This window comes from Carettochelys insculpta, chromosome 11 (assembly GCF_033958435.1).
Source record: "Carettochelys insculpta isolate YL-2023 chromosome 11, ASM3395843v1, whole genome shotgun sequence".
NCBI classification, from domain to species: domain Eukaryota; kingdom Metazoa; phylum Chordata; order Testudines; family Carettochelyidae; genus Carettochelys; species Carettochelys insculpta.
Window position 1 is genome coordinate 27979381 of NC_134147.1, and position 24290 is coordinate 28003670.

The following is a 24290-nucleotide window of genomic DNA, read 5'->3' on the forward strand; positions in this document are numbered from 1 at the left end:
CACAAGCATCTGCCCTTTCCTTCCCTGTACTTGCAAACCTGATGGCCATAATTCACCCAGGCGCTGCTTTACCCCTGTGGCAAGGGATGAAGCTGAGCTGTAAATGGGGAGGGAGCATGTTTACCTCTGGCTCATCTCGCATTATTCAGAGGAGAAAAAAAACACCTGAGCATTGTCTACCTGACCGCCCCTCCATTAGGACTGCAGCTGTGGCAAAGTTTGCTGGCACAGTCGTAGGAGCAGTGGTTTGCCATGTGCTCCAGAAGGAAACAAGCCGGGTTAAGGGCACTGCTTGTTTCTCAGTCAGTAGAGCCACTTCCCCGGGATCTTGCCTGGTGTTTACTCTGCGAGGCCCATTGGCATGGAGCCGTTTCTGTGTGATTTCATCCCTCACTAAGATAAAGCAGGTCTGAACCATTTCCAGGAGTGGGATGTGTGTGAGCAGGCATCCGTGCAGACCTGGAGTGATTGCCAATGAGAGGTGATTTATAATATCACTTACATGCACTTGGCGTTGTGCCTCTGTCTAGGGATGGCCCATATCTATAAAAATGTATCTGTACGGTGTCGCTTTCCAAAGGCAGGAGGGGAGTGATGTTCTACCTTAAAAACTGCTGTGAAGTCCTCACGCCGTGTGTTTGCCTTTGTGCATCACAAGAGGTTCCAAAGGGCTTTGTACATGCAGGCAGCAGAGGATCCATCCCTAGCATCCTTCACCACAGCAGCGGGGCAGGGGAAGGGTTATTCAGGCTAAAGATGCTGGGACAGAATCACACTTGGGGGAAAGTGGCAGGTGATTTCCCAGGCCAGACCTGGGGAAAAGATTTGCAGATGTAAAATCCAGTTGCGTGTGTGTGTGCACCATGCTAGTGCCAGCAGTAAGTCCAACTGGCTCTTTGCAGGTGTGTGCAACTGTGTGTGTGAAGGAGGTTGGAAAGGACTTTGAATTTCTGGGCGTGTGATTGTGTGTATTCTATCTAGCTTCTGACTGCATGCAGGAAGTGGACAGGGGGCAGACATGAATTGGTCTCATTCAGATGAAACCCACAGACTGAGCTCCTGAGCTTGGCAAATTGTGGTCCTCAAAGAGTGAAGGGCTCAGCTCTTCCTGCTGGGAGCAGAACATGTAGTTCAGGCTCTGGCTGTTTCAGCCTCGATGCTGAGATGTTCTGTGTGTACATTGCCCTCCTTGCTGGCACCTTGACAGCTCAATACAGCGTTGTCTGACTTGAAAGCTCCTCTGAGCCAATTCGCTCACTCTCTGTCCTGGGGCCTGACTGCTACAGAGAAGTTAAGGGGAAAAAAGCGACTTGGGGCATGGGCAGAAACATCCCTCACTATGGAGAGGTTTGGCTAACTGGCAGGGGGAGTAGTTACAGTCCCCCAGGCTATGGATACAACCCCGGGGCTAAACACCATGTGCAAAATAGCAGGGCAAGTTAGAGCACGATATTCTGTTTCCACTACCCCTCCTCATGAGACGAGTAATGGAAACTCTGAAATAGCTGCTTATGTCGGTGCCATTTGGATGGCACCAAGTTCGCAATGTCAGTTCAAAATAATGTACACAACTTGCATTGCACAAATTGTGTAAATTATTTCAAGTTATGGTTACAATGTAGCTGTAGCCCCAGATCTAAAGAACAGTGAAGGGAAGGAATATTGAGGACAGTACCATAGGGACATAATCCAAGGAAAATGTTTGCAGATTACCAGGACAAGCTTGTTTGCAGTGCAGTCTGTTAGGCTGTGAGACAGGCACCCAGGAGAAGCTGCGGAAGCCTTATTGCTTGCTTGAGACAACTAAAACTAGCTTGGACAAAATCCTAGAAGATGGTCTGATAGGAAGTGCTCCGGCCTTGGTCTTGGCAACCCGCAAGCACCATGTAATTTCTATCCGTACGTGACATGTGGATTGCAGGAGGTAGGGAGAAGAAACCCTGGAGCTGGATGGAACAAGTATTGCAGCAGATAGTTTGCTAGCAGGGAAACATATGCGTTGCACCTAGTCATGGTAATTGTGTGTGAAAATTAGGTATGCAGCCATGCTCACTTTTTCCTGTGCACAGCTGCTCCGGGCACTTCTCAGAACCAGCTGCCCTTGAAGGGCCCTGGGACACTCTTTGTTAGGCAGGGGTTGACTTGATTTCTTCAGCTGATGAGAACTGCTGCTGCTGATGCAAATCTGTAGAGAGCAGGGTCTCTTTCCTCTGCTTTCCCCAAAGTAGAGCTATTGCCAACGACAGCAGGAGTGCAGCTAGCAGGGTACAATTTATACACCTGGTGGAAGGCCCATTTGCCCCTCCTCCTGTGTGTGTTGCACCCATGATCTTGCCAAGTGGATGCCATGTGGGTACCCCCATGATGGCTCACACCTAGGGGGCCACAGAGCGATTTAGCAGCATGTCAATCAAAGGAGCAAAGCAAGCTGGGAAGTCACCAGGCACAACTGGGAAATCGTCTCTGGCTCCTCACAATGCAGATGTCTAGCTTGACCCAGTGAGAAAGTTAAACCGGCTGTAGGCAGGCAGGAAGAGAGCACAGCTCTGGGACCCTGTGTGTCTCTTGGCCCTGCCTCCAGAGGAGGAAATGGGGACAGGCAGCAACAGTGGAATCAACAAGGCCTGGTGCTTTCATAGGGCCCTGGAGCAACATTTATCAGGCTCTTAATGAGACACCCCAGGGGAAGGGAGAGGGGAAAAATAGAGATGAGCATTGAGAAATGCATGGTATTAGGTGCCTGATGAGCTAAATCTCGTCAGTAAGGCACTGTGAGCATTTGCTGGCTCGGCTCAGACTGCCTAAGGCCTGTTTCCCCCTCCCCCCAGCTCACACATGCAAATGTATGTGCCGCACAGACATTCCCTTGCGCCTCCTTCCCGCAGCTTCTTTTCACTTGTCTGGCTCGTGTGAGGGAACTTCTCCAGAAGCGTTTTCCTTCGCCTCTTTCTCTCAGAGATGCCGAAAGCCGGCCAGCACGCAGGCCGAAGCATGGGCAGAGCTGTGCACGCTAGAGCCAGACTGCCTGTGGCATGTCCCTGGCCCCTCCTTTAGTTTGCTTTCTGTAGCGACCTGGGGCTGTAGGTAGCTCCTCAGGCAGTGCTTCTCGAACGGTGGGGCAGGACCTGCGTTCCCCGTTAGCTGGACACTTGGGAGAGATTCAAAGGCCGCCCAGCTGGTTAGCAGCATGCTCATCGCTGGGTGTTTTGCTTCTACTGCTGATGCACATTTGCACGGGCACTGGTGCACATACACATTTTATTCTGTACATGGATAGAAGTGACTCTTGGGAACGGTGATCAGGACCCAAAGTGTTAGACTTGGTGGGGCCTGTGGCTGAAGCCCAAGCCCCATCAACTGGGGTCGAAGCTGAAGTTGGAGGGCTTTGGCCCTGGGTGGGATACGCAGGTTACAGTCCCCCACTTGGGGGGTGAAGCCCTTGGGCCACGCGGGGGTGAAGCCCTTGGGTTTTTGGGCTCTGGCTTGAGCAGGCTCAGGCATCATTTTCCCCTCCTGGGGGCAGGTACAGGTTGAACCTCTAATCCGGAACTCTCTCGTCTGGCAACATCTGTCATCTGGCATGATTTTAGTTAGCTGGGCAACCACTTGTCATGGGTGTGTCCAAATTTCTGTGGTCCCTTAAAGTTTGTTTACAGCCACTAGTCCTGGCTCTCAGTGTTCTGTGCTGTTATTTAGCTGTAATTTAGCCCTGAATGTCTTCTAATGGCCAAGTAAGCAGCAGAAGGGTTGGTAATGCTGCTAGACAATATTAACCTCTCATGGTCCAGCAAATTCTCTCGTTTGTCACCAGTCAGATCCCGAGGGTGCCAGATGGGAGAGGTTCAACCTGTAATAATTTTTGTTAGCAGGGGATCACAGGGCAGTGATGTTTGAAAACCCCCTTCCTAAGAGAACCATCTAGTTGAGCTCAAAGAACCCCCACCAGTTTCTGGGCAGCATCCTTCTGAAAGTGGCAGCAATGCTTTTGTGCATTCAGGGGAGCATAACCATAAGATGGTCTGTCCCATGGGAGGCTTTGCAGAGGTTTCACTGACATTGAGAACAGCATCTTCAGCAAACAGCTGATTGCTAGCTTGCTGCGGCGGGAGCACATGGTGAAGTCCTTTCAAGATCACCCCTGGCTCACGCAGTCCAGTGACACAGTTAGATGGCAACTGGTCTGGCACTGTCTGTCATCTTTGCTTCTGGTTGGAATGGAATAGAGAGTCAGAAAGGGGAAGGGGAGAGCTGTCTGGCTCCGCGCCATAGGTAATGGGTCACAGAGCCAGTCCCCTCCAGCACACTGGTTTCTTCTCGCTTATGGCAGGGAGAGATCAAAAATCATTCCCATCCAATGGCCCTTTGGTGACCTGCCTGAAATGGTCAGGGGATGTCGGTCCAGCTGCCAGAGAACAAGGGTGTGCAGCATGGAGAAACTACTCCTATTGGTATTAACTTCTCCTCCTTGCTGGAGATCTCGGCAGAGAAGCCAAGGATCAAATGGACTGTAGGGACATACTTGTCATCCTTAAAAGGGATCTGCGCAGGCCTGGCTGAAGGAAGTTTGCACTGCAGCTGCCTGGGCTGTAGGACTTCCTTCAGGCTGTCAACCTGTCACCATTCCCGAGTACTAAACTCACTTTAAATGATTGCATTGGTTAATTAGGTAATGTCTCTCCTGCCCTCGCATGCAGAAAGCTCCGGATTCCACGTTCGTTTTATTTCAAAGCGGGGATCTGCAGCGCCTCCCTGGGCTGAAAAACAAAATGGGTCAGTGCTCAGGGGTGACATTTTTAAAAAGCAATCTGCTACAGTGGCAGGTTCCTGTAGAGAGTGTGGCCAGACTGCCGGCAAAGGGGAGAAAAGTCTGTGCTGAGAATGGAGCCGCTAAACGAGATGTGACCGCAAAGGCTGCTCCAATTTCTTCTTCATCGGTATCACTTTCCCATGGCTGAAAGTTTTACAGGAGCTTTTATAAGCAATCAAAGGAAGTGACTCCCTGTCTTTACTCTCATGAAAGCAGGCGAAGGAAGTGAACTAGAAAGGCAGGCGCATCTCCGCGGGCTGGATTGGAATTGCTGAGCGGGCTTGTTGGTTTACGGTCATTATTTTGTTTTTGCATTACGAGGCAGCTATTAATAAACAGCCCAGTGCCCACACTGGGGCTCTTTCTCCCTCTCGCTCTCTCTTCCAAGCTGACTTAATGAAGCCAAGTTTGCAAATGAAACATAATTTCAAAGACAGGCGTGTTGTCGGAAGGTCTGGGGATGATGTATGCCTGTTCCTGCTCGTTAGCAGCTGTCTCTTTAATTACCGCAGATGCTAACGAGATGCTAACAGCATATGGTGACAGGGAGAGCAGCCGCACTTTGCACCAAAGTACAAATAATTTGTAAGGCGGACGAGTGGGGGTGAGGGGCTGGTTGGGTGGAGGCTGTTGGCATTTTTTCTAGCCCTCCCCCAACCCTCTTCCTGTCCTGTTTGGAGGGGGTGGAGCCTGCTTCTGGGAGGGGCATGCAGTTCAGAGGGAGAGTTCAAGTTGTGGGGCGCTAGTGAGCAATGTCACTGCTATGGGACTTGGCTCTCCCCTCCTCCCAGTTCCCTGCTCCTCTAGACCCCCTTCCATCTCCTCACCACCTGCATGTGCCCTGCCCCTGCTGACCAACGGGGTGGAGGGGAGCAGGAGCAGGAGGTGTTGAAACAGCATGAACATGGCCTGCTTCCTAGGCAGGCCCCGTGGCTGGCCAAGTGACTGGGTCTCCGAGCCCAGGCTCCCCTGAAAAGCCAGCTAAGGGGGTTGTGAGTTGGCCTCTTTGCTCCTTCTGGCCCTTGAATTTAGCTGTGGTCCCCACCTGTGGCTGTAGTATCAGCATTTCCTATGTATCCTTCCGCCCACCAAGCCTGGCCTCTCAAAGGAGGCTAAGGATGTAATCCTTGGCCCTTGTGTGGAGTCTGTGATGCTGCCCCTCCTCACCCTTGTTTGGCAGGATGTCCAGGTCCCAGGTGGTTTACCTTGGCCAGCTCAGGTCCTAATATCAGGCCATTAATAATATTCCACAAACTCTGAAAACCCCAAATGGCTGATAGAGCTTGTCCAGATCAGATGTAGTGGATGCACTGAGCACAGACTGACATTATTGGTGGGTGTTCTCTGACCTGGAGCGTCACTGCTCTGCCTGCATCTCCCTCACTTGCGAAATGACCTCGCTCCCGCCTGAAGAGGGTCCCGCCAAGGATGGCTGGAAGGCATTGTGGGAATGGGTTGGGGGTTACAATTTTCCTGAAAAAATGAACTAGGGAATTGTGCAGGGAAACAGCAGCTGGCTCTGAGGGTGATAAAAGGGGCAAAATTGCCACTTGTTGAGATCACAACATGGATTGTCTTTTGGCCACGCCTAGGGCAATATTTTGTAGCTCATGCTCCCCAAAGTATGTGGCAATACAACGTTTGCTGTTGGTACCTGAGCTGTAGAAGGGTAGCCCAAGGCAACCCTGGCTAGTGCTGAGAAGGTTTCTAAGGCCACTTGTTGGTGTGTGAATCAGTGATTCATCCTGAGAGGACTTGACAGACTCCTGCATTCTGCTTCTCTTTGCAAGAGCCTCAGCTTCCTCACTGGGTTCGGGTTGGTGTCTGGTGCCCTCTGACCTCTCACTCTTCCCTCCCCAACCCCCTGCCTCCTTGCCCCACAGGAGTGTGCTGGAGAACCCCTCTTTATGTTGTACTGCGCCATCAAACAGCAGATGGAGAAGGGACCCATCGACGCCATCACTGGAGAGGCCCGCTACTCGCTGAGCGAAGACAAGCTTATCCGGCAGCAGATTGACTACAAAATGCTGGTTAGTGCAAGCGGGAGCCTCACCCATGACTGGTTCTTGCCAGGACCCCTAGGTTCTTAACCAGGTCTTTAAGGCACCCAAGGTACTTTGCAGAGAGCAGTTTGTGTCTCATTTTTCTCTCTCTAGCATCCCTGGTAGTGCCTCGTGCCTTGGCCACGTTGTTCCTCATGTGTGCCAGCCTGGGGAGGGTGGGTGTGGAGTGGTAAGGCTCACCACCGCAGCAGAGCTGGGTGAGCTGAATGCAGGTCAGGCCCCTTCCTGCATGGATGGATGCAGTGCACTGACATACCATGGGGAGCTGGCAGGGATGGAGTGGGGAGAGATGCTACAGAGCACAGTCCATTGTGGGTGGGGCTTGGACCAGCCAGCTGAAGGTCTTCTGGGGTGGGATGAGGCTGTTTTTGCAAAGGGCTGAGAAGGCTGCAGGTTCTTTCTTTGCAGAACCAGGAATAGGTACAAATTCTCACCTCCACCCGCCCCACCCACCTTGATTGCCTTGTCTGTCTAACCCCCTTTGGGTGATTAAATAAAACCCTTCCTGTGACTAAGTCCAGTGCTGACTCCTCCCTGCTTATCTTCACCTGGATTGCTTTGGTGGTGGGGGTCTGGATACCTTTCCACTACCTATTATCCACGGCTGTGCCACTGAAGCACTTCAGAGTCTACAGCAGGGAGTCTCCCACTGGTGAAGGAAATCCACCTCCCTGCTCAGGAGCATGGATTTCTCACACCTCTGTCCTGTTTGGTTAAACCAAGCTAATTTTCTCATCCTGAGCAGTTTAAGGTGACGAAGGACTATTCTCCCTGAAGCCACCCATTGCTTTGTCACATTGAGACATCTGGGAAGTTGGAACTGCTGCCTGTCCCATGTTATGCTCTCAAGTAGTTGAGTGGTTGGGGACAGGGCTGTCTCCAGCTCCCCACTCTCTGGAATGTGTCCAGACACGGGTGTGGCTCAGGATCGCATAGTTTCATGGGTTTGATTTGGTTTGCTGGCTGCTGGGATCTCCTGGTTGATATGTCTCTGCCTTGCTGGGGCGAGGGGGTTAATTATACTCAATTTTGGGGTCGGGGAAAGCTTCAGAGATGCCACTCCTCAAAACGCACTGCCCTGTGTGGCCTCTGCTCAGGCTCTTTGTTCCTGGCCCAAAGTGAGTCGCGCTCCCCATCACACACATCTCTGCTTCCCTGTGCTGCAGACGCTGAACTGCGTGAACCCTGAGAACGAGAATGCCCCTGAGATTCCTGTCAAGGTTCTGAACTGCGACACCATCACGCAGGTGAAGGAGAAGCTGCTAGATGCCGTCTACAAGGGGGTGCCCTACTCCCAGAGACCCAAGGCAGGAGACATGGACCTGGGTGAGATAAAGAGACAGAGGTATTTGCCATACGGGTAGGACAGATGGAGCATGAATGATGTCTAGAAGAGCCTGAGGCAGGGGGACCTCATGCCAGTCTGAGTGTTTCCACAGAACCTGGAGGTAGAACACCCAAATGACATGGACAAATGCCGATGTCATGTAGAAACACATGGCCTAGAGGGGCAGTTGCATTTGATCCTATCTTAACCCTCCACTATGTATCAGAGACAGCATGTCTCGACATGAGGTCACAACAAGCTATAGGTGGACAGTATGTTTTGTACCAAGCAGCTCATGGTAGCATGTATGTATGCTGGGAACAGCTTGGTGCTAAATGATGCACACAGGCATGCAGGAGACCTGATTGCACTTCCTAGGCCTGGACTCCTGCCCAGTTCTTGACAGCATAATCAATTGTATTTTTGTCCTCCTGTGAAGGTGGGAGCCACATGTCTCCCAACAGTGACCCCTGGGAATGGTTTGAAAGGAGCATTAACTGGACCTCCAAAGCAGGGGAGAAGCCATTCAGCCCAGCTGGGCTGGCATTCTGGTGCTAGTGGCTCTGACCTCAAAGCAATGGGTGTAAATTATGGAGGAATCCTCAGGGTGTCAACAAAGATGTGAGGAACTTGCGGAATAAAACAGTGACTTGTAAGAACTGCAGTTGTTGGTGGGTTGGAGACACCTCTGGGTTGGTTTGTGACTACAGCAGAAGAGACCAGAAATGGTGACCCATCCCTTTGCTGGTGAAGGGCAGGAAACTGGAGAATAGAGTACAGTTAGCCAGTGATGCCAGGCCTAAACAGATGCCCGGCGCCTTCCCTGGGGTGCTTAGAAATGCCTTTACCCAGCATCATGCACAGTGCATTAGCTGTTCGGTACATAGAGAAGATTCCTAGCTATTTGTGCCAGAGCTTGGGAAGCTTTGCTCCTTCTCTCTCCCTCTTCCCCTCCCATTGGTTTTGCATCCCATCTAGAGCGCCACTAACTCCAGTCCTTTCTCTTGCATCGGAGCAGAGTGGCGGCAGGGCAGGATGGCCCGAATCATTCTGCAGGATGAGGACGTCACTACAAAGATAGACAATGACTGGAAGAGGCTCAACACGCTCGCTCACTACCAGGTCTGCTCACCCACAGGGGGAGCGGGAGCCACAGGGGTAAGGCAGTGAACAGCTGTCAGCTCTCAAGGAGCTTGGCCTAGCCTGGGTACCTGGAGGTTAATTGCTTGTGCCTGTCAGGTTTTGAGAACTGGCTTGGCTGCTTGGTTCCTCACTTGTAGTTCTGCAGAGAGAGCAGCAGTGTTCCCTGTAAGCTGAGCACTAGTGCAGCTGCTCAGGAGAGAGTCGCAAGCAGCCCAGCTGATTAACAGAGTGCGCCCAGCCAGGTTTTTGATTCTATAGGTGGTGCACATGCACTTGCCTCAGGTGCACATAAGTAAAATTTATTCCCCACATGGATGGAAAAAACCACACGTGAATGGAAAAAATTAGTGGGAACAGTGGAGAGCAGTATAGCCTAATGGCACTGCCCTGGGCTAGCATCTGGAGACTTAGGTTCACTGCCCAGCATTTGGATTGCTGGGAATGTCCAACAACACCTGTGAGCTTCATAAAGTGGAGATGAAGCTGCTCATCTCCCTGCCCAGCAAGCCCGCTGGTGAGTGAGAGAGCAGCCTCCATGGGTTCTGATGGCCATCCCATTTATTACTTCCCAGATGAGATGGAAGGTTTGGACTGCAATGGGAGGCCCTCAGGGTGCATATAAAATGGAGGTAGGGGAAGGAGGTTTCAGGACTCCATCCTTGGGGAACCTTCTCCTTTCCCAAGGGTCAGTGAAGGGCCAGAGCAGAGACTCTTACTCTCCTATCTCAGTTGCAAGGCAGCTGTTGGGATTCCCATTCAAATCACCTAGAGCCAAGTTCTTGCTGCCCCTAGAGGCTCTGCTGTGTGGAGTAGGTGGTGATTCTGGTTTGCACTAGGTAATGACTGGGGCATGTTCGGGGAAAGGGGCTTAAGAGTTTCCTCAGGCATTAGTGAACCCTGAAACTGGTAGCTTCTCACTGCTGCAGGGGTGATCCCCTTAATGTGCATCTCCTTGGGTCATGTTCCAGTGACATTGCTCTGCCTTTAGGTGACTGACGGCTCTTCTGTGGCCCTGGTGCCCAAGCAGAACTCGGCATACAACATCTCCAACTCCTCCACCTTCACCAAGTCCCTCAGCAGATACGGTGAGTGTGGGGGCAATCCCACGGCCTGCACTCTGGAGCCCACAGGAGCAGCCCTTCTGGACAGGGCAGGAGCTAGGCAGACACAGAATAGAGGGAGACTGCAGTTTGCATGATGTATTGAAACAAGCACCACCAACTTCCCAGGTCTCTTGTACCCTCCCATTCGCTTAGGGCTTTGTTCAGGCTGTGAGCACTACCTCCGTTAACCATGTGCCCTCTCCTCTCTTGGTGTAACCCGGTCTGGAGGGGAATGTGCATTCAGGGCAAGCTGGGAGAGTTGCTATGGCAACAGGAACGCAGGCAGCAAATTCAAATAGGCACAGGGACTCCTGATCCAAGGAGGGTTTGTATAAGTGAATTTCACTCCACAAGGGATGCTGCACTGGGGAGTTGTAGCTGGAAGTTCTTTGTGCACCCAGAACAGGAAGGGTACAAGGAGCTGCAGTACAACTTTGCTCGCATTGTCCTGCCAGTGAGCCTCCCTCCCTGGCTGGAAGGGACCATTCTGTGCGCTCAGACTGAAGCAAAAGGCCCGATTTGTGGGTATGGTAGTGCAGTGGACACCTGTCCGCTAGCAATGGGACAGGCCTTGACTTAAGTCGTCTCACATGGGACCCTAAGCAGGAGATGTCAGGTCACCACTGACTGTGAATGAATCAAGCCTGGCAACTGAGCAACGTAAGACCCTGTCAGTTCGCCCCAAGCCACCCATGTCAGCAAGGGTGTGTAACTGAGTTCTGGGCCCAGCACATGTGAAACAGCTCTGTGTGCTGTGTGTGTGGCCATGCTGAAGGGAAGTGGGGTACAGGAGAAGCAGATGGGGGTGAAGGTTTCAGTACAGGAGGGAAGGGAAGTTGCCATTGTGTTTGGTCTTCTCACAGAGAGCATGCTCCGGACAGCCAGCAGCCCCGACAGTCTGCGTTCACGGACCCCCATGATCACACCAGACCTGGAGAGTGGCACCAAGCTGTGGCATCTAGTGAAGAATCATGATCACATGGACCAGCGGGAGGGCGACAGGGGCAGCAAGATGGTCTCTGAGATCTACCTGACCCGTCTGTTGGCCACCAAGGTATAGCTCAGAGAAGCAAGGCTGCCTCATTGCATCCAATGTGGGAGGGCAGGTGGGAGATGAAGGTGCTGACAGGGAACTATTCTTAGGATGCCTTTCGTTGTGCCGCCCAGCCAGGTTCCTCAGCTGGATACAGTGTAGGTCACACACAGCTATTACTGGCTCAAAGCCTTTAATGTCTCCTGTGGGCAGGGAGCAGTCTGGAATCAGGTTCATGCAGTTACCCTGACTCACCTTCTCTAATCACCCAGAGGTTTGCCCCTCCCATTGTTACGGCTGCATCAAGCAGAGTTCAGAATGTATCCTCTGAGTTCCACCGACTGGCTCTGCCCCTTCCCTCTTGTCTGCACCGGATAACTCTGTCCTGCTACCTTCAGACTTAGCCCCTCTCAGTGCCATGCACTGCAGCAGGACTCAACCCCCATTCCTGCTGTCTCTTCCTCTAGCCACGCGTTGCGCACTGATTACATCTGGCCAAAGAACTAGGTGCAAAGTCCAATCTTGCAGCAAGCCTGTTGAAGAAGCAATGCTTCTGCCCATCCTGCAGTTGCAGATTTCCCCCATGTTTATTGTTCTGGTGGTAAGAGATGTTTTCATGTTACTGGTTCTTTGCATCTTGCAAAAGAAGGGCTGGGACAGCTTAGGACCTGAATGATCCAAATTCTGCCATTTCCACATGTCAAGTCAATAGGGAGAGGCCAGCAAAACCCTACCTCCTGCCAAACTGCAGGAGCATGCAAATACACATGCTACAAGGGATTCCTTCTCCGCCATAACAAACCCCACCATCCACTGTAGCAATCTGCTATAGACTTGAACTCCTTCCCTGCTGGTGACCTCTACTGCTGTTATATTGCCAGTGGCAGGCTGTCTGTGGAGCTGAGCGGCATGGTAGAACAAACCTGGGACATTCAGAAGGAAATGAAATGTGTTTTGCCCACTCAGAGTTAATATAGGCAGTAACACGGCAGGTGCACATGATCTGGGATGGAACTGGTGCACTGGTAGCAAAACGGAGACATTAGATTCTGGAGTCTTTGGGGGCAGGGGACATGTCTTGTTTCTTTGTATGGTGCCTAGTATACTTTGTGCTCAGTGAAGAAATAATGATGATGTATCTCATGCCTTCAGCACTGTGGCAGGTTCATCTTACCTGGGAATGCTCACAACCTTCTGCAGCATAGCAGCTGCTCTATATCTGAGCCTGACCTAGAAACAGAAGGGTGGGCTTGTGGTTACAGCACTGACTCAGGATACAGGAGAGCCAGGGTTCACTTAGCACTTACATGCCTATTATCCCTCCTGTACAATGGGAATAATACTTCCCCAGCTTGCAGGGGAGTGCAGAGTAAATTCATTAATGCTTGTGAACGATTCAGATACCATAATGGGCGCCACTTGGTCTATAAGATTTGTTTGATTCTTAAATGACCTGGAGAAAGGGGTAGACAGTAAGGTGGCAAAATGTGCAGATGATACAAAGCTGCTCAAGATAGCTAAGTCCATAGCAGACTGTGAAAAGCTTCAAAAAGAGTTCACATAAGTAGGCAACTGGGCAACAAAATGACAGATGAAATTCAGTGTTGATAAATGTGAAATAATCCATACTGGGAAACATAATCCCAACTGTACATATAAAATGATGGGGACTAAATTAGCTGCTGCTACTCAAGAGAGAGATCTTGGAGTTGTCGTGGATATTTCTTTGAAGTCATTCACTCAATGTTCAGCAGTAGTCAAAAACTAAACAGAGACTGTGGCTACACTTGCTTTCCTCTTTTGAAAGAGGTATGCAAATAAGGGAAATCAAAAATGCAAATGAGGTGCATATTTGCATATTTGGCACCCCATGTTCATATTCTTATTTCAAAAGAGCATCTTTCAAAAGAAGAAAACCAGCATAGATGCTGTTCTTTTGAAAGTAAACCCCATTGTCAAAAGAATCCTTCTTCCCAAGATGGGGTTTACTTTTGAAAGAGCAGCATCTATGCTGGTTTTCTTCTTTTGAAAGATGCTGTTTTGAAATAAGAATATGCACATGGGGTGCCAAATATGCATCTCACTTGCATTTTTAATTTCACTGATTTGAATGCCTCTTTCAAAAGTAAGTGTAGATGCACCCAGAGTGTTGGGATTCATTAAGAAAGGGACGTTGAATAAGGCAGAGAATACCTTATTGCCTCAATATAAATCTGTGGTACACATAACCTGAATAATACATGCCTCATCTCGCAACACCTACATTGGTATTGGAAAAGGTTCAGAAAAAGGCAACAAATGTTAGGCACAGGCCTGCTGACAGGAGGCTTGAAGGGGGCAGTTGCCTCAGGACCCGGATGTTCAAATGGGCCTTGGGCTCTGGCTGCTGATGCTTGGCCCTTTAAATCAGTGTTGGAGTGCTGTGCACTCTGGGAGCATGAGGGGATGGGGAGAAGGGAAAGGAGGTTGGTGTGTGCGCTCCAGGTGGCACAGGGGACTAGCCCCGCCTCAACACTGCCCCTTCCGCACTCAACCCTGGCCTTTCTGGGAGCACAGAGCCAGCCCTTCCCCCAGTCTTGCCCAGGGGCTTGTGGTTGTTGGCTCCCCTGTTTGAGGGGTATGGAACAGCTGCAATATGAGGCAAAATTAACAAGATTGGAACTTTTCAGCATGGAAGAGAAATGACTAAGGGGGACTATGATAGCGGTCTATAAAACCATGACTGTTGTAAAGCAAGTGAATAAAGAAGATATCCCATAACATAAGAACTAGGGATCGCCAAATGAAATGAATAGGTAACAGGTTTAAAGCAAAGAAAAGGAAGTACTTCTTCATATAACACACATCCAACCCGTGGAACTCCTTGCCACAGGACGTAGTAAAGGCCAAGTCAACAACAACATTCAAAAAAGACTAGATAAATTCCTGGAGGATAGGTCCATCCCTGGCTGTTAGCCAGAATGGGCAGGATGGTGTCCCTAGCCTCTGTCTGTCAGGACTGGGAATGGGCAAAAGAGGCTGGATCACTTGACAATTACCTTTTCTGTTCATTCCCTCTGGGGCACCTGGCATTAGCCGCTGTCAGCAAGCAGAATACTGGTGAGACAGAACTTTGGTCTGCCTAGACCTGCTGACAGGGAGGCCAATGGGGACACTTTCCTCAGGGCTCAGTGATCCAAGGCTCCCAGGACTCTGGCCACTGCTACAGTAGCAGCAGCAGCAACCAGAGATCCAGGCCCTTTTGAATTATTGCTCGAATGCCACATGCTCCAGGCAGCACTCAGGGCATGGGTTGGGTGGCAGGGTGGACTCCAGCTAGATGCCCTTGACCCCACCCCTTCCACCCTTGGCCTTGCCACTTCCTGGAGCACAGGACAGACCTGCACCTTGTCCAGGGCCCCATGGGGTCTCTCGGCTTCCCTGGGTCTGACTAGGTATGGCTGTTCATATGCCCTTATGGTCATTCCTTACGGTTGGGTTTCTGGCTGAGCTAGGCTCACCAGTGATGAAAAGCCAGGACCACGTCGTCTGTCTTTGGAATCCCCTAAACAGTTACTACAGCACCATGAAAAAGTAATAATGTGACTGGGTTTCCCTCAGTATCCAGACAGGGCAGTGACCAGGATGATGCCCAGCTAATGGAACATGAGAGAGAGATACTATGCCAGGCTGTAAAGCAGCACAATGTATTTCTCTTTTGAAGTGGACAAAACTCGGTGACTGGGCAGCAGAATGGCAAATGACAGGTGACAGCTCGAGTCAGCTTGCCAGAGAACACCCAAGAATCGCTGGTACAAATCTTGTCAACCCTGCGTATTCTCCCCATTAACGGGCCAGTGTGGTTCCACTGATCTCCTCAGTGCCTCCTTTTGGGTCTCCTCCAACAGTCCCTGTCTCACATGATGGCCCATTACTGGTAGTAGCAATCCGATGAATATCTGCATCTCATGGTTAGCCCCACTGCTTTCTCCTTTCTACCAATGCATGACTTTCTGGGCAGGACTGAGCAGCCACTCTCCCTGTCTCGTCTCCAGGGCACCTTGCAGAAGTTCGTCGATGACCTGTTTGAGACCATCTTCAGCACAGCACACCGTGGGAGTGCCCTGCCGCTCGCCATCAAGTACATGTTTGACTTTCTGGACGAACAAGCCGATAAACACCAGATCAATGATTACGATGTCAGGCACACCTGGAAGAGTAACTGGTAATTGGGCAGGGCAGGTGCTGGTGGACAGCTCTCCTGTTTGTACTCTCCCAGCTAATAGAGGGGAATTTGAATTTGCCAACCTCAGCCAGGGCAGATTAACACTCTGAGTGACCTAGGTTAGGTAGAAATGTAGGGCACTCAAGCCTGCTTGTACAGCAGCATTTCTTGGCAGGGGTGAGCCCCATGCACATTGTGCTATAATAAGTAGTCTCAGCCATGCCACACTTCCCATAAAGCTCTTCTGAAGAACTGGTGTTCCATGATTGAACTATGGCAGGGCTGTGTGATTAAATGCCCAGCTCACCTTGAGAGTCATGGGACATGGGCCCCTGCCTCCCTGGGTGCCCGTTGCAAACCCCAGGCTGTATTTGCTACATAGCTAAGTCTGTTGTGATAAGGTGGTGTAATAGGGATGTTAACCAGTTAATTGGTAAGCCTCACTGTAAATGGATGAGGCTTACTAGTTATGGTTAAGCGGTTAGGGCTAGAGCAGCCCACTGCAGGCAGGGGGCTGCCCCAGCCCTGCAGAAGCCTGCCACAGGTGGGAGCACTCCAGCCTGGACAGAGCAGCCCTCGTCCATGGCGGGTCCAGATCAGAAGTGCTGCAAGCAGGAGCAGCCTTGGTCCAGCGGGTCATTGGCAAGAGTGCTCTGGCCTGGCCACAGCAACACCTGTCCACTGCGGGGGTGGGAGAGGGAGGGTGCTCCAGCCCATCTGAGCCTGAGAAGCGCCTTCCCCCCGTCCCACCTCCCAGTCACCCTGTTTAATTAACTAACGAGTTAAACTGAACATTTACCCAGTTAACTAATTCAACGGGATTTTACATCCATGTGATGTAATGACACACACACACACCCTCCCTAGCCTAGCCTGAAGAGCCAAGCATCAGGCTTCCTCATTGCTTCCAGGCAGGTGCTGATGAGAGCTGACTGAGTAGTGTGATGGGGCTAACGTCCACCGTACGTAGGCATTACTCCTCCACAGCTCCTCCCTAGCACGGCATTCTTCTTCTCTGCTGCCTCGCTGATGCCATCTCTCTGATCTCCTTGCCTCTACTGGCAACAAGTACATATGTTCCCATGTCTGGCATTTGTTAAATGGCAGCCACATTGCTTTTGTATAGTTCAGTATCTGTCAGCAATTAGCAGGGCTGGAAAAGCAACATTTTGAAAGGGAGATATGAGCATGCGGGAAGGCTGGGAACTGATTTGTAACTCTAGTACAGTATTAAAGAGTCAGGGCGGTGCAGGGGGTGGGGGAGATACGCACAGGGCCTGGGATGCTGGCTCTTGCATACCAGTGTGCTCTGAGCATTAATTAAATGTGTGGATCTGGTTTCTTGAGGCCGCTCCCTTCACAGATTGAAATGTGTGTGTACATCCGGCACCCTCATTAGAAGAGCCCTGGGGTGCCCAGCATTTCGCATCTCAGACAGAAGCATTGTTCATGATACAGGGAAGCTCAGAGGGGTTCTTGGGAGCTCTATCCAATGCCCATCTCTGGGGATCTTCTAGGGACAGTTAGGTGCTACTGAGATGAGGCTGTTACAAGGCTAGAATAGAAAAGTGGCGTATATTTGTGCTGTGAGCCAGCACTTAGTCTATCACCAGCCAGGATTCCCCTCTCGTGCTGTCATTCATAAACTTGTTATCAAAATACCTGAGGTAGCCTACATTTTCCTCTGATCATATATCCCCTAGTGAGTCCCTTAAAGAGCCTAACAATCCTCCTCCCACATGAGCCTGGCTGGGGCCTTTGTAAAGTGCCACAGGGGGTTTTAAAAGGATCATCAGAGGAGGGAAGCTGACTTTGCACAATTTGGCATAAGCCATGAGATCTAGGCTTGGAAGGGAACCCTCTCCTGTGGAGTGGGAGCAGACAGCTCAGCTAGTCCTAGGAGCTGAGGCAGGAGCAGTGTTCCCCGGTGTTAAATGGGACCCCTGAGAATTTGATCAATGGGCTATGGGCGCTTTGGTTTTCTGATCCAATGGGTTTCGGGGGTTTTGCAAGTGCACAGAGGAAGGGGAGAGGACCGACACCCAGCAGTCTTGGAGTGGAGATGACTCATTTGGGAGGTGGCGGTTGGACAGGAAAGAGAGGAAGAATACTTTGATGGGCTTCTTTTAGGGTTCCTGAAGACCCCATTATGGCTGTGGGCTAGCAGGGAGCCACTCCAAAGCAAAGTTTCTCCCAGATCCCTATTCCATACAAAATCTTTAGGAGCCCCGGCAATGTTGTAGTCCCTTCAGGGGAATGGGAGATCTGCATTGGAATGCAATAAAAACACCTTCCCTGATGTACGTTGCAGGAAGGGACACCCTCCCTAGTCCTGGGTACGTGAGGTTTGTACACTGTTCCCCACTGGCACCCATGCCCCAGATAGCGCAGTGACCAAGAAAGGAAGACCCCCAAAAGTAGGATGAATGCCTACGTGTGTAGGCTGGAGCAGGGGAGTACCTGGGAACCACCAGCACCTGGTGTCATGGCTCAGGGTGTTTCAGTCTTCCTCCTGTTCTGTGTGACTTGGCGGATAAGAAATGGGCCCCATGATAGAATCACAGAAATGTCGGGCTGGAAGGGACTTTGAGAGAGCATCAGTAGAATCCTGCATGGATGCAAAATTTGTATCTGCATCCTATGCACAGGCGTGGTCTGTGGATGCAAATCAGAGAGCCACAGATTTGCAGAACTTGAGTTGACAAGTCCAGCACCTATGCTGAAGCAGGCCAAGTGTACCTAGGCCATCCCTCGTCTCACCCCTTCTTAAAAACCTGTGAGGACTGGGATTCCACAGCCTCCCTCAGAAGCCTACCCCAGAATTTAATTTCCTTTATAGCTTGAACATACAGCTTTGCCTAATACCTAACTTACATCTACCTTGCCAGAGATAGGACATAGAGAACAATTGATCCCCACGCACTTTATAACAGTCCTTACATGGAGTGTCGTCTGGTCCCTTCTCAATTGCCTTTGCTTGTGGCTAAACATGTCCAGGTTTTTAACCTCTCCTTGTAGGTCAGGTTTTCTAAGCCTTTTATCATTTTGTTGCTCTCTCCACATCTTTTGTAAAGGGTGGTGCCCAAAACCAGAGGCAGTGCTGCAGCTGAGGCCTCACAAGTGCCACATAGACGGGGACAATGACCTCCCGTGTCTTACATATGACACTTCGGGTCAACAACCTCATGTTACAGACACCTGGGCGTGGCTGTGCCCTCCTGGTGTGGTGCTGCATCTGGGCCTAGGCTTTTTGGAGGAGTCAGGCATCACAGTTTCTGGTTCCAGGCCCACAAACCCCATTGCACTGAAGTGTCTCTGAGCGAAGCTGGGAGATGAGCACAGGGAAGTGGAAGCTGCAGGACAGGAGCCAATTTATTCCTAACCTGCACTGCTACTGGACCAGACAGAGGCAGGCTGTGTTGATTAGGGCATCTCTCCCAGCACCTACAACTGTCATTTCAGCAGGGTCCCCCAAGCACGCACAAACTCTTATCTCTGCTCTCCTTAGAAGCTACTGACAAGGCCGAGAAGTTCCCCCCACACCACAAGGCCTCACTTTTACTGTGCCAGCAGATAGAAATTACAACATTCAGGCTAGGCCCGCGGTCTGCAACCTGCAGCTCCAGTGAACGTCTAAAAGCCCCCGCATGAGTGACTCTCATCGAAATAGCTAACGATATGTGATCTTGAAAACTTGGATAGCTCCTGTTAGCATCCTCCAGAGAGAGAGAGGAGGTTCAGGAGTGAAAGTCAGGAAGCCAGTGGTACAAACACACGTGTGAGGAAATAGAATATGTAAAAAGCTTGTGAACATTCTGAAGTGAACATGTATCACATTCCAAATCATTGTGCGTGCACTGTTCTTAAAATAGGGGCTACAAAACGTAGGATTTGACGTTATTTATTAAGGACCATCTCATATTCTCATGCATTGTGGCTCTTGGATTACTGACTTTTTTTTACTGAATTGGAAAAAATGGCTCTTCTTGCTATTTTGGTTGCCAGCCCCTGGGTTAGGCCCTTGAATGTGATAGCTCAGGTGTCCAGGGTGCCACTGCACCCCAGTGAGCAAATGTTCCTCCCAAATTGGTTATTTTTGTTGGGGTTGGGAGAGAAGAATTGGCCAAATTCAGGCTTGCCTGGGAAGTTGATGAGACTCTGTCTACAGTAGTTCCTCTCTGGAGCCTTGTTCCTGCTGTGACATCTCCATTCTTTCTTTTCTCAGTCTACCTCTGCGTTTTTGGGTGAATGTGATTAAGAACCCCCAGTTTGTGTTTGACATTCACAAGAACAGTATTACTGATGCCTGCCTCTCCGTGGTGGCTCAGACATTCATGGACTCCTGCTCAACTTCTGAGCACAAGCTGGGGAAAGACTCTCCCTCCAACAAACTACTGTATGCCAAGGACATCCCCAACTATAAAAGCTGGGTGGAAAGGTGAGTAACCCGCGCATTGCTTCCTCTTCGCTGTATTATATTATGTCTGCAATATGTATTTGTGGGGGGAGAGGATTGCAGACCTCATAGTCCACATTAATCCAGTCCTGTAATAGTGCACAGTTACATGGTTCTTCTATGCTGTTCTTAATCTTTAGGGTTCGAAGATGATCATGATATCACTGATAGGTTTGGTTTCTGTGAACATGTGAGTGGCTGATTAGGCCAATTTGAGCTTTGAACTATCTGTAGTACACTGAGCAGGAGATGCCACTATAACTGATTTCTCTAACAGTGGTTATGTTGCTGTCATTAGATTTACACTGCTAGTACTTCTCCTTTGCTTGTAGACTGTGGCTCCAGAATGGATGAGGCTTTGCCAGGCAGAGCAGTCGTGAGTGAGATCTTCCCAAAACACTGGGTCAATGTTGAAATGCTGCTAGGATAACTTGAAGGAGTCTTTGAAACATTTCTTCTGGCCTCCCTGTGAACGCTGTCCCTCCTTTAGCTTGCTGTAAAAAAATCTTTTGTGGGAGTAGCTCATCTGGGCCGTGTCTACACTAGCCAAAAACTTCGAAATGGCCATGCAAAAGGCCATTTTGAAGTTTACTAATGAAGCGCTGAAATACATATTCTGCGCCTCATTAGCATGCAGGTGGCCGTGGCACTTCGAAATTGACACAGCTCGCCGCCGCGTGGCTCGTCCAGACGGGGCTCCTTTTCGAAAGGACCCCGGCTACTTCGAAGTCCCCTTATTCCTATCAGCCTCAGATGTAGCATTCAGGGGAACAATCATCAGCAAACAAGTCATGAGGACTCATTTCCTGTACTTTCATCTTCTCCTGTAGCCTCCTCAGATTGCAAAGCTTGCCATCAGTCCAATACCTGATGCAGATCTCAGTAAGTGTGACAGAGAACGTTACACTGAAGTGGGCCTGGTTAATGCAGTAATTTTGTTGTGAAGGTTCCTTCATGGGAGAAAGGAAGAAGAGTCACTAGTTGCTAGGAGGTTGTCTTCTAGGATGGGGCAAGTTCAGGAGGCTAGAAGCATCTGCCTTTTAATAGATCCCCTTAGTGCCTTGTTTGGGGCTTGCATTTGAAGGCAGCCATTTATGGCTGTTTAGTGGAGCGGGTAGTGATCTCTGTTTTGAGATTAACATTTTCTGTTGTAAAAGATTCTTGTAATCTTTGTCAAAAGCTCTAACCTTCATTGTTTGCAGCAGGCCTTTGCAATTCATCAAGGAGAAAGCCCTTGGCCTGAGAAGTACCTGTTCTTTGTTCTATGAAAATCCATTCAGATTTTGAAGACACAAGGTGTTGAAAATTGCCATTTCTCTTCTCTCATGTGTGCTCCTCAGGAATAGTTTGGAAGCCTTCTTATATAAGAATTGTCAAAACAACAGCAGATACCACATCATTGGGAATTCCCAGGTGTTGCCAGAGAAGCTAAAGCAGGGATGAGGGCAGAGAACCAGGATAAGATCCCCCCATCTATCCTCCAAGCCACCACCTTGCGCAGTGGTCCATCTCCCATTCTGGGTTAACAGTCTTCTGTCATTAGCTAATGTCACAGGTAGTAGTGGATGTCTGTGCTGCAATGTTGAAATCTTCTGGTTCAAACCATGTTGGGGTTGTTGCAGTAGTCAAATATAAGTGATTTTTTAACCGTTACCTTTTTTAAAAAAAACCTAGGAAATAACAAAAATAAGTTCTTTGCTTGTTTATGTCAGATCCAATCACGTGCACACGCTGCATGCCTGGAGGTCCAGAAGCTTTTTCCCATAACAGCCCCCATTGGGTTCGTTGTGGAGCCCCCTGGAATGGCATCTTCATGGTACTCAATACAGTGACCCTGCCAACACAGCCTCACTCCCCGTTCCTTCTTACCCTCTGTGGCTGTGTTGGACCCAAATTCACTTGCATGCAAGTTTTCCCTTAGCCATCTTAGTTAGTGCCTAGTTCCTGTTGTAGTGGTAATTGTTATCAGTTGTTAATTGTTAGTTGTTAATTAGTTGGTGGTGTTCCACCACCTGCCCGTGTCCATGGGATGTGCCACGAACTCGGGTGGTTAGTCTTACCATACCTGTCACAAATCTATGCCTGCTATTGACCCCAATGACTTGTGCCTTAGAGTGCTTGTGGAAAACTCATCAGTCAGAGCGCTGTAAAAGCTTTCAAGGCTCAGCCAAAGAAAGAGAGAGGCTTTCATGTGAAGCAGCTCTTGATGGAAATTGCACTTGCATTCATGGCACCTGATCATCCAAGTCCAAGCTCATTGGTACGGAGCACTCCAGCCTCAATATGGCAATCAGCATCAAGGAAGGGTTCTTTGGTAGAAAGATCTGTGCTTCAATGGCCTTACGGTTGAGAATAGCCAGCAAACAAGCTTAAGGGGAAAAGGTTCTTGAGCTGGTGCAAGCAGCATCAGCCAACTTTGATGAAGACATCCATTCTGCTTATCTTGGAATATTTGTTACACCTGATACAGCAAAGGCTGGCATTGTCATCTGTTTGGGTTCTCCTGGTGGCTATCTCCTAGGAGAACTGGGTTGTTGGGTACTCACCAACCCCATTGTCGGGAGCTTTCTCCAGGATATGGAAAGGTTCTACCCACAGTCACATTCACCTTACCTACCCGGGATCTTAGTCTGGTCCTCTCCAGACTATGGATTGGCCCTTTGATCCCTTGGCCGCATGCTCCCTTCTTTACCTCTCCTGGGGCGATGACATTTGTAGTGGCCATTACAGTAGCCAGGAGGATGTCAAAGTTGACAGCTGTAATGTCTGAGCCCCCATACACTGTTTGGACAAGATGCAGCTCAGGCTGCATCCAGCCTTCCTGCCTAATGTAGTGTCCCAATTTCACATGGGACAAGACATCTTTCTGACAGTCTTCTACCCGAATCCACATGTGAATGTGTGCCAGCAGAGCCGGCGTTCTCTAAATGTCTGGAGGGCACCAGCCTTCTTCATTTGAACACACAAGAACATTCAGGAAGTCAACCCAGCTCTCCGTTGCTGCAGCTGATTGCATGAAGGATCTCCCAGTTTCATTACAGCATATTCTGTCTTGGATCACATACCTGTCACGAGCTAGCCAAGATCTTGCCCCTGGCAATCACAGCCCATGCAACACAGCCTCTGACTATTTTCCTCACCCAAGTACTGATCCAGGAGATCAGCAAGGCAGCGACCTGGTCCTCAGTGCAGATGTTTACCACTCATTATGCCATCGACCACAGGTCAGAGGTAGCTGTCGGCAGAGTGGTCCTCCAATCAGTGATTCCTTTGCTACAAATCCCACACTCCCACCCCACAGCCTCTGGGGAAGAGCTTAGGAGTCACCTACCTGATTGGACTTGACATGAACAAGCACTCGAAGAAGAAGAGAGAGTTACTCAGCTTTTTGTAACTGTTGCTCTTCAAGATATGGTGGTCACGTCCATTCCCATACTTATGTTCCATCCCCTCTGTTTGAGCTGCCATTGATAAGGAACAGAGGGAAGAGTTGGACCACCAGGTTCATAGATTGAGCACCATGATGGTGCCGCTCCAGGGGTTCCACAGCTAACCTGACAGGGCTGCAAATGGAAGAAACTTCTAATGTCTGTGCACGTGGTGTGCACACACCTGATTGGAGTGGACGTCTGTAATACATCTTGAAGTTCTAAGACAGCGAGTAACCATCTTTTTTGTTTAGCTTGCAAAATTGAACATTCAAAGGCTAGGAAATGCCAGATTTAAAGTTGCCTGTGCAATCTTAATTCAGCCTTCCTGTGCATGTGCGTAATGATACAGTCATTAACTGCATGATCACATACTGTTTTCCCCTGAGAACTGCTGTGGTGTTTGGTGTACAGGGTGGCTGCACAAAAGATCAAATTAAAGTTATACAGGCAACCATAAATCTGGCATTTGCTAACTTTTGAGTGCTTGATTTTGCAGCCTAAATGTTCTTGTAATGTTTTTCTGCATTCAATATTTGTATTGCTCCATAGGGGCATGCATGGTGCTTTGCAAGCCAATTAAAAGGCAAGGTTCCTGCCCTGAGGATCTTAGAACCTCAACTGGACTTAAAACACAAGAAAAATGTTAGCTGGCTGCATCAAGTAAGAAGAGGCACCATCTTGGTGCTCAGTCTATGAACCTGGTGGCCCAACTCTTCCTTCTGT

The 24290-nt window shown here is 49.8% G+C and overlaps 1 protein-coding gene across 6 annotated transcripts in view; it reads left to right on the forward strand.

The window, feature by feature from the left end:
* PLXNA1 (plexin A1) overlaps positions 1-24290 on the forward strand; it is a 280654-nt gene that overhangs the window by 238273 nt on the left and 18091 nt on the right. For 5 of the 6 annotated variants that reach the window (XM_075005959.1, XM_075005960.1, XM_075005961.1 and 2 more), the window contains 7 exons: positions 6691-6837; positions 8037-8196; positions 9216-9319; positions 10329-10425; positions 11307-11497; positions 15511-15680; positions 19906-20118. In XM_075005959.1, the coding sequence (XP_074862060.1) occupies positions 6691-6837; positions 8037-8196; positions 9216-9319; positions 10329-10425; positions 11307-11497; positions 15511-15680; positions 19906-20118 (1082 nt within the window). Of the gene's footprint in view, positions 1-6690; positions 6838-8036; positions 8216-9175; positions 9320-10328; positions 10426-11306; positions 11498-15510; positions 15681-19905; positions 20119-24290 lie in introns of those variants that run through there. The other variant, XM_075005962.1, reaches the window with a different exon arrangement.